The 20,150-nt window shown below is 38.0% G+C and overlaps 1 protein-coding gene across 1 annotated transcript in view; it reads left to right on the top strand.

Moving 5' to 3' along the window:
* The first annotated feature begins 742 nt into the window (after positions 1-742).
* The window catches only part of LRRK2 (leucine rich repeat kinase 2), a 139,803-nt gene continuing 120,395 nt past the window's right edge, over positions 743-20,150 (top strand). Inside the window, 7 exon segments of the mRNA XM_025455630.3 lie at positions 743-1,052; positions 1,307-1,392; positions 6,354-6,463; positions 8,966-9,054; positions 11,514-11,648; positions 14,019-14,153; positions 17,769-17,900. Of these exon segments, the coding sequence (XP_025311415.3) occupies positions 899-1,052; positions 1,307-1,392; positions 6,354-6,463; positions 8,966-9,054; positions 11,514-11,648; positions 14,019-14,153; positions 17,769-17,900 (841 nt within the window). The 5' untranslated portion in view covers positions 743-898.

The raw sequence follows: 20,150 nt of genomic DNA, 5'->3' as shown, positions 1-20,150 counted from the left end.
ATTTCTATTCTTAGATCTGGAGATAGGCGGCGGCTTTCATTTTTTAGGTTTCCTAGCGGGCGGCCCCTCCGCGGCGCTCAAGGAGCGGGGCCCGGGGCGCGGCAGGGGCGGCGGGAGGGGGCGGGGGCGCGGCGGGAGGGGCGGGGCGGGGGCGGGGCGGCGGCCGGGCCTGGGGCTCCGTTTCCTCCCGCGCGACTCCCGGCCGCGCCGCCGCGGGGAGCAGGAGCGGGTCCCGGGAGGCGGCGCTCTCCGGGTCGGGGACCGGGGCCACCCGGCCGGGCCCAGCCCCAGCCGCACGCGCCCTCCCTCGGCCGAGCCTCCGCAGGCCGCTGAGCTCCTCTTTGCGGCCCTGGTGGGGGAGGAGGCAGCCGGGGAGGAGGGCTGCGGCGAGCGAGGGCGGCGCGGGGCGCGGGGCGCGGGGCCTTCCTCCCCGAGCGGCGGGCGTGGGCGCGGACGGGGCGGGCGGGGAGCGCAGGGCTGCGGCGCTGAGCTGTGCTCGTGCCCGCGAGCGGCGGCGGAGCCCCGGGCCCGGGTCCTAACCCCGGGTCCTAACCCTGGGCCCTACCCCGAGCCCTAACCCCGAGCCCTAACTCCGGTCCCTAACCCCGCCCCCTAACCCCCCCCCCCACCTCCCCGGCCCCTGCCCCAGGCCCTGCCCCAGCCCTAACCCCGGGCTCTAACCCCGGGCTCTAACCCCGAGCCCTAACCCCGGGCTCTAACCCCCGGCTCTAACCCCCGCTCTAACCCCGAGCCCCAACCCCGGGCTCTAACCCGAGCCCTAACCCCCGGCTCTAGGCTCTAACCCCGAGCCCTAACCCCCGGCTCTAACCCCCGCCCCTATCCCGGCCCCAGCCGCCGGCCTCCGCGAGGGAGGGACCCGCGTGGAGCAGAGTCCGTCATGGCCAGTGGCAGCTGTCAGGGCTGCGAGGAGGAGGACGAGGAAACTCTGAAGAAGTTGATAGTCAGGCTGAACAATGTCCAGGAAGGAAAACAGATAGAGACCCTGGTCCAAATCCTGGAGGATATGCTGGTGTTCACGTACGCCGACCACGGTAATGAGTCGCAAGGAAACTCTCTCCTCCGCTCCCCTCCCGCCTCTTTTTTGCAAACTTTCTCCCTCGCGTTTTTCCGAGTTGCACAAACCTGGGCTCGTGAGAAGCCACAGACTGTCAACTCCTTAGGGCAGAAAGGAGCTGAGAATTGTAGGGAGGTCTTGCGCTCACTTCTTTTGCTTTCTCCCCCTGTTTCATCCCCTGTGCGTGGATGGTGACTTTGCTTCTTTTTCCCTCACCCCCTTCTCTTCCAGCCTCCAAGTTATTTCAAGGCAAAAAAGTCCACGTGCCTGTGTTGATCGTCTTGGACTTGTATATGAGAGTCGCTAGTGTGCAGCAGGTAAAGGAGTTGTTTTCATGTCACCCGTTCTCCTTTCTGTCTGGAAATAGATGTTTTTCTGTCAATATTATACACCCAAAAGTTCTGGGTTAATTCTGGCATTTGGCTTCTCAAACCACTGACTGTGATTTGAAGAAGGAAGCGATACAAGTCATGGTCAAATGTTACTGATGTGAAAGGGCCCGCTAAGAGCTCCCTAATTGTTTTGGAGAAGTAGGTTTATACAACTGACCTACAAAATATGGTTGGTGGTGGGTAGGAAATAATCAGAAGTTGAAATTTACTTCTGTGATTGGCTAGATGAGTTCACCAGTATCAGCATTTAATCAAATTATTCTAAGAATCTTACCAAGAACAGCATGTTCTAGAGATGACACCGCTGTGAACAGTTAGGGAAAGGAGAATAATTAGCCACTAAAAAATTAATGATAATTAAATTAATAAAATGAAGTAACTGGCAAATTCTCATAGGTTTAAGCTTTGTTTCTTTCTTTTTTAAATTTGAGAACAGATTTCTGGCCTTTAATTGTAGTGTGCATTGTGTTATCTAAAGAAAGCGATGTCTTAGCATCCTCCTGTAAGTTTATATTTGTATTTTTCAACTCTTTTCATATAAACTGAATATAAAAGTGAGACTTAAAATCAGTACCACAGGAAACACAAAAATTTGTTAAATGCCTTCAATATATTAAAAAAAATGAAGATGATAATTGAGGATGATTTACAGTCAAAACAAATGATTGGCTAACATATTGACTTCCTTTGTAGAATTTGAGATTTAGAGAACTGAAATCAGGCACTTGCATGTTGTTGGGTCCTGAAGAGAAAGAGAATTGAACTTTGAACTCTGTCAAGGTGTAGTCAGAAAGCCAGTGTTTCTTAATATTTACTGGAGAGGCTAGACGCAAGTAGGAATTATCTGGATCTCTAAATCTGTATCTACCTTTATCTTTATGTTCATTCATCTCTGTATCCAGCTATGTCTAGTCTGGGTGAACCATATTCCTAGCTTCTTTTAAATGAGGACATTTACATTTGGGATAAACGGTTATTTTAAATTTTCTTCAACTGAAACATCTCCCATCTGACTATTGATTTTCAAGTTGTTAGCAAACAAAATCATGAAAAGATGGGAGGCGTGATAGAGACACTGTTCGTTTTAGCATCCAGTGCCTGAATTTTGCCCATGAAATATGAGTCACATTTTAGAGCTGGCCCATTGTGCTTGCTGCTTCCCTCCCACATCATCCCTTCTCACTTGCCTCTGCTTTGGTGTTCAGAAGTGCCTTGTCTGGCAGCTTCTATTCCTTGGCTTCCGTGCATGGTATAGAGGATCTTCCTGTTGGGTGCCACTCAGAACCCGCGGGACCTTTGGAGGGCTTGCTGTGCAGGGTCCAGAGAGGCAGTGCTAAACTTGAGAATCCAGGGGAGGCTGGAACAGACCCACCCACCACTTCATTCTTTGTTTTAGAAGCTATCCACACCTGGACATGTTTGCATGGAGTGGCTCTGAATGCCACTTAATACCTCGTCCAGTGGGTACCGGAGACAAAGTATGCAAGAAAATAAGGAATTGTCTTTTGATTTGGTTACTTAATGGAATAGAATTATTCATTTCCCCACCATGTATTAGTCTGCAAAAGGCATGTTATCCCATCATTTAATTCTCACTGGAATCACACTGCTCTCTCAGAAATCTCACTGGACATTTTTACCTTTACATTTTACCAGAGCTAAGTACCACATTGCTAATGACAGAGCCAGGACTCAAGTCTTCACATACCTTCAGAATCTCTTTTCACTATACGTTCTGAATTCACAAGCTTTTCGTGCAAGTAAGAAGTACAGTGATTTGTTACAAATACTGTGGCCTTGCTAGGCACAATTACATTATCAGTTTTAATTATCATTGGTCTTATCAAGGGAATATAGAAAGGGGTCACTTTACCAATATTTTAATACTCCACTTAAAGTGGTTTTTTTTTTGCTTCAGATTTCTTCATATTTGTGGTGTAATATATATATATATATATATATATATATATATATATACACACACACACATACACACACACACATCCTTTAATGCTTTATATGTTGAGTTAGTTGGAAGTGCTGAATTAAAACTTCTGAATGATGAATTGAAGAAGGTAAGGTAAATTTAAAAGTAAATATTAATGTTTCTTTCCAGAATTCATTTAATGTGATATTCCAGACTCCAAATTCTTTTTTCAAGGTCTTTTTACATTTTATTACTGCTCCTTAATAAATGACAGTCTTTAGAGAATTGGTAGTTAGGCTAGCTGTCCTGTAGTTTCCTTTTTTTGCCAATCATCTCATCATTTCTCAGTGCTCCTTAATTTTACATTACTTGTCTTTATCCACACAGTTGCAACCTTTGAGAACGAAATAAATGAAAGTCACTAAATTTTTCTTTAACCCCAGACTCTTTCCCATTGTGCATTAATTAGATGCTTGAATTTCCAGAATAATTATAATAACGTGAAACTACCAATTTAATTGTATTATAACTGGGCAGGATAGGAACCTTCTCTCTGAGTGATAAGCTTTTAATTGAGGAGATTAATGGATCAGTTGTTACCTCTGCTCTGCTGCCAGAGATTGTTTAATCACAGAGGCTCAGTTGCCTCAATCTTTTTTGCAAAGCAATTACTGATGCTGCTTATTCACCAACCAAAACAAAACAGGTTTTCTCCTTGAGTCACTCATGCAGGTACAGAAATGAGTAGAGCATCCTATGTGACTTATGATTTATTTCCTACCGGAAGCTGTTCCAAATGTTATTTTCTTAAATACGTGAGGAAAAAGCTTCGATGTGTTTTATGAAAGCACGAAAATAGCTGGTTTCTATGACAGCTGGATTGTCGATGTCTGTTCAGCTTACGTGGAGGAGGATGTCCTACTTAAATATAGGTAAAAATAGCTGTCAGAAATTGCTGCCTTTTCAAGCAATTTGAAATTATGTAAAAGGATGTAATGACAGAGTAAAGCAATTCATGCTTAATTCAGAAAAGATTCAGAAATAATATTGTAAAGAGATCTTGTGTAATCATTTTTATCTTGGGAAATAGCCCTTGTTTATTCTCATAAATAACAAACTTGGGCCATTATTCCTTACTGGATATTCTTACCTTGTCATTGGGCTCTGCGTCATTTCTGCGTCCAGTCTTGCCCAGCAAGAGCCTTACCCTGCAGCACTGTCCTTACTACCCAGCATCTTACTCTCCTCACAGCTTAGTAGTTTCAGAGGCTTCCATCTCCCTATTTTGAATGACTGTGTTCTAATTCCTTTGGAATCTGGCTGAAGTCCTACCTTTTCTATATTGTTTCCTTCCCTGGGTGATGCTGACAGCGGATCGTGCTGTCAGGATTCATATATCGGTGTTTATCACACATCCTACCTAGACACTTTTCATTAATCTCTAGATGCTACACATTAGTGCATTTTCTATTTTCTTTGGGTTTTCTTTTTCCTGACTATATCAAATCTAGTTCTGTAATATAATAGAATGGAAGATCCCTTAACTTTAGAGAGGAATATACAATAGGAAGAGTGAGTTAAATGTAATCTCTAGTTTGAAATTCAAATACTGTTTTTTAAAAAGTTGTATTTTTAAAAACTGTATTTTTTTTAGAAGAGCATCTTATTCAAATTGGCACCATGTATAAACAGACTAAAAAAAAGTTGTATTTACATCGTATTGGTAGGATCATATTTCATTTAGAAGTGGGAAAATGTCTAGGAATATTTTTGATGTCCACATGTCATCAACTCACATTTGGATGTTCTAAAGAAACCTAGATGGACCCATTGAGAAATTCTATCTTCTGTCTTTCTTATAGTGACTTTCTCTTTTCCTGTACCAGGTGTTACAGTGCCATCAGACAATTCCTTTTCTCTGCCAGTTATCTAGCTACCGTACCTGTGGAGCAGTCTTTCCTAATAACTTGGTTTGGTATCAGAATTTCCAACTTTTCCTAATCCTCCATTCCTTTTTGTTTTTCAATTAAAAATATTTTTTTAGCCTCCATTCCTAAGCACTTCATTTTTTAACCCCCTACAATTAAAATCTTAAGTATTTAGAAGACATTCTGTCCGGTAGATGTGGCTTAAAAAATCTTGTACTTCATAATCTTTGTGTGTCCTCTGAAACTATTTTTTGTTTCCTTTTTAAAATTTCTTTTTATTTAGATAATAGACATCTGTTTCCTTAATTCAGAAATGCCATAATATTTTTTTTATATGCCCTTCTGGTATGGATTTTGGAGAAATATATCTTTTAAGTGTATTTCTTCCTTCCCCCCTCCCTCCCTCCTTCTTTCTTTCTTTCTTTCTTTTTTCTTTCTTTCTTTTTTAAAGATTTTTATTTTTTTTTAATTTTCACTTATTTATAATAGTCACACAGAGAGAGAGAGAGAGGCAGAGACACAGGCAGAGGGAGAAGCAGGCTCCATGCACTGGGAGCCCGACGTGGGATTCGATCCCGGGTCTTCAGGATCGCGCCCTGGGCCAAAGGCAGGCGCCAAACCGCTGCGCCACCCAGGGATCCCTCTTTCTTTCTTTCTTTTCTTTTTCTTTTTTCTTTTTCTTTTTCTTTTTCTTTCAGATTTTATTTATTCATAGAGACAGAGAGGCAGAGACACAGAAGCAGGCTCCATACAGGAAGCCCAACGTGGGACTTGATCCTGGGTCTCCAGGATCACGCCCCAGGCTGCAGGCGGCACTAAACCGCTGCACCACCAGGGCTGCCTTTTAAGTGTATTTAAAAGATATATTTTAAATATGACTTGCCTTCTTCAGTAAGTATTTTGGATATCATTTTGTTTTAAAATAATTATTTAAAAATTTGGGAGTCCCCTAGTCTACTAAGAATGAAGAGACTGAATATGGTCTTTTAGCATGTTTAAAAAATGTGAATATTTGCCTTTCTTTCTTTCAGGTGGGTTGGTCGCTTCTTTGCAAATTGATAGAAATCTGTCCAAATACAATGAAAAGCTTAATGGGACCTCAGGATATTGGACATGATTGGGAAGTCCTTGGGGTTCACCAGTAAGTATGACAGATGTGTAAAAACAAACTTCATTAAGTGTTTATCCAGACATATGGCAATCCTGCCCTTAATATGTCATATACTTGTAATTCAAGCAAATCTGGTAAAATCCTCTAAAATACAGATTTTTTTTTCTGAAATCAATGACTTACATTTATAGAGAGCTTTCTTTCAATTCAGTAGTATATTATCTAATTGAATTAGAAAACAACATTTGAGGTAGAATGTCAAGTGGTATTATTATTTTAGTAATATAATAATACAGTTATAAAATTGGTTAGGTTGTAGATTTCTGATGACTACTTATGAATTCAAATCAACAAAAGGTTTTTACTTTTAAATAGTAGAACTGATAAAAACTAGTTCAAAAAACATGAGTACTAAAAGTTTGTTCTGTAAGTAGTAATTTAGAAGTTTATGCTTTACTGTTTTTAAAAAGCACATGTATATATATTCATATTTATACATTTATGAGCTTAAACCACAGCTTTCAAAATGAAGAAAAAGGAGGAAATTACCTCTCAGCACATCTGCAGTCAAATCTTGATAGCTGTTTTACCAGCTATGTTACTGCAGTTTGCAACATAATGACTTCATAGATGAAACTACTTCTTCAGCCATAATTAGTTCAGAAAAATTTTCTGAAGAAAAATGTGTTTCCAGGAAAATCCTTTTTGTATAACTTTTTTTTCCTTTATGTTTAAAAATTATCTTTTCTTATGAACTTTAGGTGTTCTTTGTACCTAGTATGACTTCTCTTTACCACAGAGAAGTGAATACCTATTGCTTCCAATGACATGCAGCTTGTGAAAAATGTATTTTATGCAAAACCAAATTTTACACTTTTGTATTGTTTACGGTTGATACTTCAAACATAGTTGCAAGTTTAAACAAGTAAGAGCTGTTTGTTCACAGGTGAGCATACATGTGCTTACTTGTTTTTCCATCTTTGATGTTTTATGTGTTGCTATTCTTCAGTTTCCAGGATCTAAAGAGTGCTTTGTAAAGAGCATATTTACAGTCAATGTATGTTCTCATCTCCAAACAATTTCTGAAAGTCTATGAGTCACTTCTAAAGAGTGCAGCATTTAATGAGGAATTATACAAAATATAACTGTAATTAGTAATTGAAATGTTATGTGTCCCTTGACTTGGCTGAGAATTTCCAAAATCCCCAAAGATTAGCATTCTATATAACCTTAGGGAGTTTTAGAAAACTCATCTAGTCATATTCTAGTATAAACTAACTGTTCAAATTAAATTACATAAACATTTCTGTAGGGAGCTCATTCACTTATTCATTCAGCCACTCATTTGCTCATTCCTTCATTCACCCTCTGTTCATCATATATTTATAATACTCCTACTTTAGGCCTGAAGTAATATAAACAAGATAGACACACTGCTTTCTGTAGTGGAGCATATTAGATCATTCCCAGCAAACTTTATTTTTTTTTATTAAAGATTTTATTTATTTATGAGAGAGAGAGAGAGAGAGAGATAGGCAGAGACACAGGCAGAGGGAGAAGCAGGCTCCATGCAGGGAGCCTGACGTGGACTCGATCCCAGGTCTCTCAGATCAGGCCCTGGGCTGAAGGCAGCGCTAAACCGCTGAGCCACCGGGGCTGCCCTCCCAGCAAACTTTATTGTAAAACATAATCTCCCTGTATTCAAGAACTTTTTTCCACCAAAGTCTTAGAGTACTAAAGGAGAACTCTCATGTGGAGATGAAGTGAGGAGTAGTGGGTATGGTACAGGGACAGGTAGGATGACATGAGCTGGAAGAGAATTGACAGAGTAGAGAGACAAGGTCTCTCAAGTCTTGACCTTGCCAACTAGAGACCATGTGGCAAGTTTCTTGGGAATCTGTGGATGTCACCAGGCTCTGTCTTCTCCAAATGATGGAAAGCTAACCACCAGTAGGTAGAAACAGACTAAAGATTGTATATTTTAGAATTGATGAACTCAGAGACTTAAATTTAATGAATTTGAACTAGTTGAATATTATTGATATACTGAGTTCACTATGATAAATATTGTCAATTACTCTTTCAAGAATAGTAAAAATCAATAACTTAAATATTTATATGGGTTCTTAATTTATATGTACAAACTAACATCTTTATTACATCTCTCTATTTTAATATATCAACATGCATAACATGTAATTCACAAATCTATATCAAATGGGCTTGATCTCTGGATGCATATAATTCTTCATGATAGTTTAGATATGGAGTTGGGTGAAAGTAGTTAATAATTGAGTTTGTATATTCAGAGGAAAAAATTTTAACTTTTTAATTTAGACATAATATTTCCCTCTTAATTGTTAATAAGTTTGGCTCAATTTTAATGGAAGAAAAATGCACAAGAGCTTCAATAAAGGGAATGAAATACAATGAGATGAATAAAAATACAGGTGAGTGAAACACAATATCTAAAAAAACAAACATCTAAGTGTGATAATTCACTCTTACCTTGATTTCTGTTTTTAATTACAGACTGATTCTTAAAATGCTAACAGTTCATAATGCCAGTGTAAACCTGTTAACAGTTGGACTGAGGGCCTTAGATCTCCTTCTAACTTCAGGTAATACATACACATGTATATTTTAATGTTGACTCAAATTAAAAAAAATTTAAACCATTTATCAAATGTGTTTTAATGTCTTTTTAAAGTATAAGAACATATACTTGAAATACTTATATACTAAATATCAGTCATTTCCAAAAATCTTTGTTTCTATTTTCTCTCCTCTCTCTCTCTTTTTAAAGATTTTATTTATTCATTTGAGGGATAGAGAGAGAACGCCAGCACAGCAGGTAGGATGAGTCATGGAGGGAGAGGGGCAAGCAGACTCCTTGCTGAAAATGGACACCCATGCAGGGCTTGATTCCATGACCCTGAGATCATGACCTGAGCCAAGACCAAGAGTCAGACACTTAACCAACTGAGCCACCCAGGTTTTCCTCTCCTTGTCTCTTTTTTTCCTTTAAAATTCCCACCCAATATCATGGCCTTAAGCATCACCTTTATATATTATCCCCAAACCTAATTTCTGTTCCTAGCTTTGCTCCCAAAATATGGTCCCACATGTCCCATTCCCATTAGCTTGTTGGCTACACATGTCCTTGTCATTATTATATCTTTCTCCATTATATCTCTAATATTTTTCTATATATTCTAAGGTATGACATAATAGCAATATTTTAAAAGTACATAGCTTCCTTTTTGAATGCTAAATGCCAGGCTTCACATGTAAGATACTTCACATGCTTCTAAAAACGTAATCCTCAAAACATCTCATGAGATAGGTATTTGATCTCAGTTTTCTAGTGAGGAACATGGAAGCACAAAGAGATTGCATCAGCCACTAACTAGTAGAACGAGAGTCTGAGTCCACATATCAGGTTCTTTCCTTGAGGACAATTCTGCTTGGATGATTATGGACCTGAAAACATAGAATCTTGGTATGATGCAATAATTATGATCATTGCTATAATGGACACTTGCTGTTATATAAGGTTCTGAGAACAAAGGCTACTCACAGGGGAGCTAATCATGATGACAGGGAGTGGTTTTCCCCCTCAAAATGGTAGAGGGTGCTTTAGGTCAAGAGAACAGCATGTGTAGAGTTGCAGATACCTGGGAAGATGACATGATAGGGATTGGACCTGTGGGGTAGGAAGATTTTAAATGTGCTCATTGGTCCTATTAAGTAATGAAGACCAGATAAGAGAAAGGAAGAAGGAGAGTAAAGACGAAGGGAGAGGAGTAAGAAGGTCCAGAAGGTTCTTATCACTTTACCACAGCCTTTTATTAAAATACATAATGGGATTCACCAATGAGTATTAACCATGATTTATTTGAAACCCATCCCTGGGAACCTTTTTTTCTTTTTCCTTTGTTCTCCATTTGCAATGGACAGGAAACCGAGAGTTTATGAATTTGAAAAATGTCCCAACACTGAGATATATTGAAGTCAGCAATGTGCAGACAATTAGGAAATCTGACGTGTGTCTTCAAAAGACTGGTTAATTTAATATCTTCCATATAACATTTAGAATTTTGTGCTGTTAGAAAAGTTCTTAATGTGTTTTAAAGTTCATCTCAGATACTTATTAAAGGTTACTTTATAGATTGTTTCTATTGTTTGGCCTGTTAGTTAATTGATTTAGTAGCTATTGGGCACTTAACTGTTGTGTTGGCCTCCGGAGAACTCTAAGGCAAATGAGGCAAAATTCCTACAACATAGAAATTCACTGTCCAGAAGCACAGTCTAATGTAACTTTTTTTGCAATGAAGGAAATGTTGCATCTTTCAATATCATGACAAATAGCCATATGTGGCTATTGAACATTTGAAGTGTGGGAAACTAAATTTTAATTTTATTTAATTTTAATTTTAATTTGAGTTTAGAAAGCCACATGTGCTTAGTGGCTACTTAATTGGACAGGACAGGGAAAGACATAAAAAATAGTGTGAGTGGGCGCCTGGGTGGCTCAGTTGCTTAAGCGTCTGACTCTTGATTTCTGCTCAGGTAATAGGATCCAGCCCTACCTCAGACTCTTCAGGCAGTGGGGAGTGTGCTTGAAGATTCTCATCCTCTGTCCCTCCCCCAACTCATACTCTCTCCTCTTTTTTTCTCAAATAAACAAATCTTTTTAAAAATAGTAGTGTGAGAATAATTTCAATTTATGTTTTTAAAATTTTTTAAATGATTTTATTTATTTGAGAGAGGGAGGGAGGGAGAGAGAGAGAGAGAGAGAGAGAAACATGCATAAGCTGGAGGGAGATTGAGAAAGAGAGAGAATTCAATGCACAGTTAAGTGCCCAAGGTAGAACACAGAGCTGGATGCAGGGCTTCATCCTATGACTACAAGATCATGACCTGCGCCAAAACCAAGAGTCGGCTGTTTAACCAACTGAGCCACTCAGGTGCCCCCAAAAGAAGAGTCTACAAATCATTCATAGTCCTCATGTGAAAATCAACACAATAAATGTCAAAGCAGCTATTTATCTGAGGCATATTGCTCTTTTCAAAATAGGCAAAATCACTTTGCTGATACTGGATGAAGAAAGTGATATTTTCTTGTTAATTTTTGATGCCATGCGCACATTTTCAGCCAATGATGAAGTCCAGAAACTTGGATGCAAAGCTTTACGTGTGCTGTTTGAAAGAGGTATTTAAAAATGTCATATTATCTTTCTCATACTTACAGAAGAAGCAAGGGAAAAGTAGAATATAATTATGATCATTAGAAGGTATCTAAAATTTTACTCTTTATGAAGAAATGGCGCTGTCAAGTCAAGGATAACTAATGGGGTTAATTCAGAAAAACTGCCGGTTTTCTGGATAGAATTTCATTCCTAGGTTTTAAATTATGCAGTTGTAGTAGACTTTCTTCCATTGCTTCACAAGGCTTAAGGCTCACTTTGCAAACCGGAAGTGTAGGTGTTAAGAAAGAAAAAATAAAACTGTGAAGCTAAAGCATAGATTAAATTTGGATTTATGATGTTGAGTCATCTCCAGGGATTTTAGAAATTGCTACAGGCTCTGTAGAAAGAACCAGGAGGCTTGCAAATTGTCCCTTAGGGAAAAATATGTATTTTATTGCATGACACTAAGATTGATAACAGAGATTATCATGTCATTTTGGAGTTGGTTGGAACCATTAGTCCTTCCACGGACTTGATTAGGACATGGATCAGAGAGGTGACATGAGCAACTTGCCTGTGGGCACACAGCTTGTTACCATCACTGTTGTTTAGTTTACCACCATTTTTGGGGACTAGCTTCTGCATCATTATGAGAACTAACAGTGCTAGAGGTTTAGGCTAAGAATAACTTATGTGGGTTCTGTGTCTATGTCAGTTTGCCACTCTCGTTTCTGGCAGCTCCAGGAATGGAATAGATCAACATCTACTAATTTAATTCTTGTCTCGTTCCAGAGAGACTTCAAACAGCTTATAGATACTTATAATATACCAGAGAAAAAAATGGATGAGGAAATGCATGAAGGGAAAATAATATAAAGCCTGGCTAAATTTACTAGGGACTTCAGGTCCTTTATACTTGTAAAGGCATGGACCAGAAATCTGGCTCTCTGCTTCCTATCAGGCAAAGAAGAGTTAAACATTGCCTGTTACAAAATTACTTGAGATAAAAATAAACCCATTTATCAGGAGACTTAATCAGTCTCCTGGTTATGGGAGACCTGGGAATATACTCTCCTGGGTTTGATAAACCCTAGAAATGATAAAGTACACACATTTTATAAGGAGTACAAAGTGTATTTCAGTGAGAGAGACTCTATCAAGTGTCAGAACAGTATGGTCCTGGAAACCAGCTCTCTGATGATCAGCCTTGGCAGAGAAGAGGTTTACTGTGAGTGGAGAATCAAGGAACCGCTTGTCTTTTGGGATATCTTCTATAAAGGTTATATCTTGCAACTAAACCTTTGATAAGAACTGAGCAGAATTGAGTTTGAGGTTCCATTGTCTTGCGCAGGTCTGTAATCTTCTGTGTTGCAGTTTAAGGGCGCATTCTTATTGATGGAAAAAAGGCTAACATCACTCACTAGTATTGTGGCACCCATCTAGGACATATGGAGAAGGATCAGGGAATGTTAAAAGGAAGCTCTTATTCAATAGAAATATTATCAGTACTGACAGTATTTTGATTCTAAATACAGAGTAGAAAAATTTCCGAGTTTGCTAGGACTATCAAGTTCCCTGGGACTTATTGGCACCTGTAAAGTGAATTTTCAAAATTTGAAAGTATACTGTGGAAAGAACTCCATAAAATGAGAAGATTCCATGATACTCCTCATTTATTAGAAGAACCTATTCAGTTTCACATCATTTTATATGGACCATTGGTATCAAGTTGAAAAATAAGTAATGCTGATCATAAAGAATGCTGCATTTTCCAGCATTTTTGTCAGTGCCATTCCTAGGCTAGATAAGCCAGATTTTTCTACTTGTTTTTGAGCTACTCATATAAAAATACTCCAAATGGAACTTGTTGGCTTGATCAAAAAGACTTTAATTATGAAAGCTTATAATAATTTCTGATGAAATCAAGACCATTATGACAATACTTCAAAGTCTAAGTGCTTGTCACTTGCTAAAGTTCACCTCTCTTGAACTGGGCTGCCTTTCACCAGTGTACCATTAACCACTCCTTTTTAAGTATTGTGATATATTCGCTTGTAGTAGGCCATCTTTATTAGTCATTGGTCAGTTTCCTCTAGAATCTCCCAAATGAAATTATAAATAAAGGTGTTTTTCTGAGAATTGTTTGGTCACTAACACTTTTAGATTTTAAAACATGGAGTAACTAATATAGGTCAAAAAGAAATCTTTTAATCTCAGTAGCTTTTTTTTTTCCATTATAAAATTCTTAGGAAAGGTTTTGCTGAAATACGTATTTTTAACTTTATGTATGTTTACTTTGTCTCATGCAATTAACATGAATATTATATTTTTGAGCAACTGACCTTATATAGTATCTTTAAGCTTTTCCATTATTTTGTCTTCCATTTTTCTAGTTTCAGAGGAGCAGTTGATTGAATTTGTTGAGAATAAAGATTATATGATCTTGCTCAATGCGTTAAAAAATTTTAAAGATGAAGAGGAAATTGTGCTTCATGTACTACACTGTTTACATTCCCTAGCAATTCCTTGTAAGTACTCCATGTGCCTGATTTCTTTTTTGTATATGAAAAGTTAATACTTTATATCCTTTATTAATGCATTTTAAAAATATTTTTATTATGTAGAAACTTTTAGATGTGAATCCTATTTGTTTATTAATTTAATTAATTTTTATTGATTGGTACTGTACTGCCGCTAGCTCAGGACTTGGTGTTGGGAAACAGTAGCAGAAAACATGCATATATGTTTCTTGCCTTCTCAGAGCCCATGGTGCCATGCCAGATATAGTTAAGTATATAGGTGATTACAGTGTATTATAAGGCAAGTATTAGCAGAAGTACATAGGGTTGTAAGAAAAACAAGAATAGAGGCAAGATCTCTTAGTAGAGACTTTAATGATGAGAGCTTTGTGTATGGATGTCTTTGTGTATGTGGAGATGAAGTGAGAATGCAGACAGAACATTGTGAACATCGTTGTGTCAAGATCCTGAAGCAAGAGAGACCATAGTGCATCCAAGACAATAAAAGTAGCCAGTATCCAAAAGCTATAAAGAACTTAACAAACTCAACACCCAAAGAGTGAATAATCAATCAAGAAATTGGCAGAAGACATGAACGGACGTTTCTCCAAAGACACATGAAGAAATGCTCCATGTCACTGGGCATCAGGGAAGTGCAAATAAAAACCACAATGAGATGCCACCTCACACCAGTCAGAATGGCTAAAATTAACAAGTCAGGAAATGACAGATGGTGGCAAGGATGTGGAGAAAGGGGAACCTTCTTGCTCTGTTGATGGGAATGCAAGGTGGTGCAGCCACTTTGGAAAACAGTATGGAGGTTCCTCAGAAAGTTGAAAATAGAACAACTCTATAACCCAGCTACCCTGCGACTAGGTATTTATCCTAAAAGATACAAATGTAGTTGATCTGAAGGGGCACCTGCACCCCAATGTTTAGAGCAGCAATGTCCACAATAGCCAAACTATGGAAAGAGCCTAGATGTCCATTGACAGATGAGTGGATAAAGAGAGTGTGGTATAGGGATCCCTGGGTGGCGCAGCGGTTTGGCGCCTGCCTTTGGCCCAGGGCGCGATCCCGGAGACCCGGCATCGAATCCCACATCGGGCTCCTGGTGCATGGGGCCTGCTTCTCCCTCTGCCTGTGTCTCTGCCTCTCTCTCTCTCTCTCTGTGACTATCATGAATAAATTAAAAAAATTAAAAAAAATTTAAAAAAAGGAAAGTGTGGTATATATATATGCAATGAAATACTGCTCAGCTATCAAAAAATGAAATCTTGCCACTTGCAACAATGTGGATGGAAGTAGAGGGAATTATACTGAGTAAAATAAATCAATCAGAGGAAGACATATGATCTCACTCATATGTAGAATTTAAGAAACAAAAGAAGATCATAGGGGAAAGGAGGGAAAATAAAATAAGATGAAATCAAAGAGGGAGACAAACCGTAAGAGACTCTTAATCATAAGAAGCAAACAGGATTGCTGGAGGGGAGGGGGGAGGGGGATGGAGTAGGTGGGTGATGGACTTTAAGGGGGGGAGGGGCACATGATGTAATGAGCACTGGGTTTAAGACTGATGAACCACTGAATTCTACCTCTGAAACTAATAATACACTACATATTAATTAATTGAATTTAAATAAAAAATAATTAGTGGAAAAAGATATAAGAAGTTCAGTAAACTGTGTACTTAAGAGTATGTGTGCGTGCGTGTGCACGTGTGTGCACATATGCAGATACCCAGCCCTGAGTGTCTGCTTAATGGAGGTGGGGGCAGGGCTTGATAAGAGTCTCATCAGTGGATGAGACTGGAGACATAGTTAGATCTTGAGGGCTCAAAAGTCACAGGACGGAGTTTGAGCTTTATAGTGATTCTTGTTTAGCATTTTCTTGATGCTATGAAATCTAGGCACTTACCTTACAAAAAAAAGTACAAATAAGAAAAAGTTAATTTGCTCTGTATTTTACTGGTGACTACTAATGGGCTAAAATCAAGATTCATTTTATTACTTTTGTAAGTGCACGTGAGCATTTCATATTTCATGTATTACCTATGTGAGTTTGTCCAGGATATACACACGCATTTATCTAGTGATGTTTTCATCTTCATACATGCGAAGTTATGAGGGTTAAATGATTAAATAAGTTGAAAAATGCAGAATACTACCTGGCGTGTAATAAGTGTAAAAACGTTGATAGTATTATTACATAATTTGTATTTCCTATGGGTACACTGTAGTATAGTATATATAATATGCATACGTAGTTTCAGATATGGAAATCTGCAGATGTGAGCCTTCAGTAAAAACCCAATCCCATTGTGAAAGAATGCGCTATCTTCATGATTGTTTTAAAATCCATCATTTTCTTATCTTTCTTATCTAAGAAACAACATACGAATATAGATGGGCCTGTCCTATAACAGGAAATGGACGTACTTTTAATTTTCTGAGTCATCCACTGTCAAAAAACTGAATATATTTTTCATTTTACTGTTCCTCAGCTATATTTATACATTTATTTATTTGTTTTGAGCTGGCTACTTTGAAATTCATTGTCTTCCACCCACATCTGACATAACTGCAGTGAAAAATGTGTTGATTCAGAATGCAAAGGTCAAAGAAAGTAGCAACTAAAAATAAGAAAAGTGAAATGTTTTAAACACTGATTCTAATTGAAAGGTGTTTGCTTTTGAGTCTTAGGGCAAATCATGTTTGCTATTCTGAGTAAAATCAGATAATTATTTTCAGAGGCCATTTCCTTTCATTATAACGTGTTTTCCTATACTCAATGCTCTTTAAAATACAACTTAAACATTGAAAATACATTTTTGGGAAAATAGTTGGTTAGTTTGATTATGCCAAAAAGGCAGAAAAATGTTTTTGCAAACACCTTTTTTTGGTTTGTTTTAATAATAGTCAACATTTTATTCAGAAATGTAAATTAGTTTTCTCTACATAGGTTCATATATTCACTCTTTCTATTGACTAACTGCCTTTCCCAGTAGATTCTTTTCTTCCTTTCCAGTTCGCCTGTGTTTGTCCCCTAGTCATATATCCTGCTTCCCTCATGTTTTCCCCCAGATATCTCAGTGCTTCAGGAAGCTTGATTTTGCAGTCTGCTACACTGGCTGCCCTTCTGCTGCCCTTTTGGAATGGGCAGGAAATAAGTCATAGTTGATTTTAGCTTTTCTGTTATGTGACAGGATTTTGATTTTCCTTCTGTTGATTTGAGAAAAAGGAATAAAATAAAGGGCATTATCCAATGGTGTAGTGTCTCCTTAGGAAATAGGCCCCAAATTCATTTATTTGAAAACTTATTATGACCAAGAATCACATTTTTAGATTCACATAAAAACACTCAATTATCCCTTAATTTAATTTTAAGTCAAGAGACAAGAGTAGAACAATTTTCCCTTAATGCTAGAGAAGAGTCCTAAATCTTATTATATTAGCATTGAACATAGTGTTTTTTGCAACTATTTGACAGAACATGATACTTAAATTTGGAAGTATGGCCATTATGCTGGCATATATTTATAAAATATAGAATATGTTTCTGTATGTATATTTCAAATGGGAAGTTATTACCTTTGTATAATTATTATTTCTTTAAATTTAGGCAATAATGTTGAAGTACTCATGAGTGGCAACGTCAGGTGTTACAATATTGTGGTAGAAGCCATGAAAGCGTTCCCTGTTCATGAAAAAATTCAAGAAGTGAGTTGCTGCTTGCTCCATAGGCTTACATTAGGTGAGTTATAATTCTTGTTAATTTATTATCCTGGTCTAGGGATGCCTGGGTGGCTCAGCAGTTGAGTGTCTGCCTTCAGCTCAGGGTGTGATCTTGGAGTCCTGGGATCGAGTCCCACTTCAGGCTCCCTGCATGGAGCCTGATTCTCCCTCTGCCTGTGTCTCTGCCTCTCTCTGTGTGTGTGTCTCTCATGAATAAATAAATAAAATCTTAGAACAATTATTATCCTGGTCTATCTGATGTAAGTATATATAGCATACGTATGTTGTATATTGATAAGTGGCATATTGATATACATTGGATGGAAATACTGTAAAATAGCAAACAATTTTGCCATGCTTAGAATTTTAAAATGAGTAGCAAAAATTGACATGAATAATGTAAGAAGTCTTACTGTACTATTCATACTGTATTTAAAGTATAACTATATCAATAGTTGATACATACAAAAGAATAAACATAACATGTAGAAAATGTAAAGTGCAAAGCAGAAGAATGGCCCAACCAACTTAACTATTAGTACCTTACCAGTTCTGATAAAGCTACTCTGGGCTACTTCTTTTTCCTGCTTTCTCTATTGAGTTAACACTATCCAGTATTCAAAAGCCATCAACTCAAATCTTCGGATAAGGATGCTTTGCTTTTTTTACTCATTTATCTCTTAACAGATTATTATTTGTCCCATTTAATGACTAGAGAATTTGTTGCCTTGTTATGCTTCAGAAGAAGCTTAACTTTCTCTTCATAATTAATATAAAAGCCCAGAGTCAATGAATACATATTTAGCATTTTGTCAAATTGTGTATTATGGTCACACACATTACATACACATTAATGTATGTAAAGTCTTTATATAATTTGCTATGTATTTTCATATAAATTGTCTGAAAGTAAGGGAAGACCAATCTCACTGTTATTTGCCCAGAGTCACACAGCTGGTCAATGGTAGAGCAGTAGTCGGCAGTGGCATACTAGGGAAAAAAAGGTGAAGGAGCAATCCAAGTTTAGATAAATTGGTAAAACTAAAAGAGAGTCTTTTGAAATGACTTTCCAAGGCTAAAGATTACCAAATGTGGGGAGTATGTCTGTTTAGTGGTTGAATGTGAAAGAGGCAAGAACATAAGAAGGTGTTGATAAAAGAAGAGCTATGCCTCGTTAAACTGCTTTTTGATTTTGAAGCCATTGATTAACATTTGGTGTGGGCTTTAAGCTTTTCATAATATAGAATTTTTTCCAATCCTGGCTTTGTGTCTCAGGGATCATTTAATTAAATTTATGGTTAAATAGGAGTTTTATTTTAATTTTTTAAAAAGATTTTTATTTATTTATTCATGAGAGACACAGAAAGAGAGGCAGAGACACAGGAAGAGAGAGGAGAAACAGGCTCCATGGCAAGGAGCCCAATGCGGGACTCGATCCGGGAATCCAGGATCTCACCCTGAGACAAAGGCAGATGGTCAACTGCTGAGCCACCCAGGCATCCCGAGTTTTATTTTTTTAAAGATTTTATTTATTTATTTGAGAGAGAGAGAGAGAGAACATGAGTGGGGGTAGGCAGGCAGAGAGAGAGGGACAAATAGACTCCCTGCTGAGCAGAGAGCCCAGATGAATGAGGTGCTTGAAATCAGGACGCTGAGATCATGACCTGAGTGGAAGTCAGATTCTTAACTGACTGAGCCACTCAGGTACCCCTCATTTTTATTTCTAGAAGGAAACTGGTGACTGTTGGAGAGTTACAAATAAGCTTAAATGGAAGGAGGCATGTATTTCTGGAATATCATTTACAAATTCCTTCCTCATAAGGATTTAGATTTTCAGATGATGTGTTGATTCTCAGAAAAGTGAATGTAAAAAGGGGTGAGACTTTTTCCTGGTTTGGGTTAGAGGGGGTGAAAATTCTTCTTCTTCTTCTTTTTTTTTTTTCTGAGATCATCACAGGTAAGATCAAATAATCATGTGTGACAATGAGTTTTCTGAGCAACAGCATTCCTTTAGTGAAAGAAGGGTTCAGCAATTCAGTTTAATGACAAGGGAGGATTTTCTCCTTCATCTTTAGAAGATCAAGCTATTTTGTCCAATGAATACTGTAGTGCCATGCATAACAGATACCTCATTGTTTTATATAATGACATGAGAGGGAGTGAAAGAGAATGCAATTAATGTAATTATTTTTGCCCAGTCAGTTCCATTGTCTAAGTGAGGCAATTAAATGACTGCATGAAATACAATTTCAAACCTTTATGCAATCAT

The sequence above is a fragment of the Canis lupus genome, chromosome 27 (assembly GCF_003254725.2).
Source record: "Canis lupus dingo isolate Sandy chromosome 27, ASM325472v2, whole genome shotgun sequence".
Taxonomy (NCBI): Eukaryota; Metazoa; Chordata; class Mammalia; order Carnivora; family Canidae; genus Canis; species Canis lupus.
Note: the sequence above shows the minus strand (reverse complement) of the source record. Positions and strands in the feature narration are given on the sequence as shown.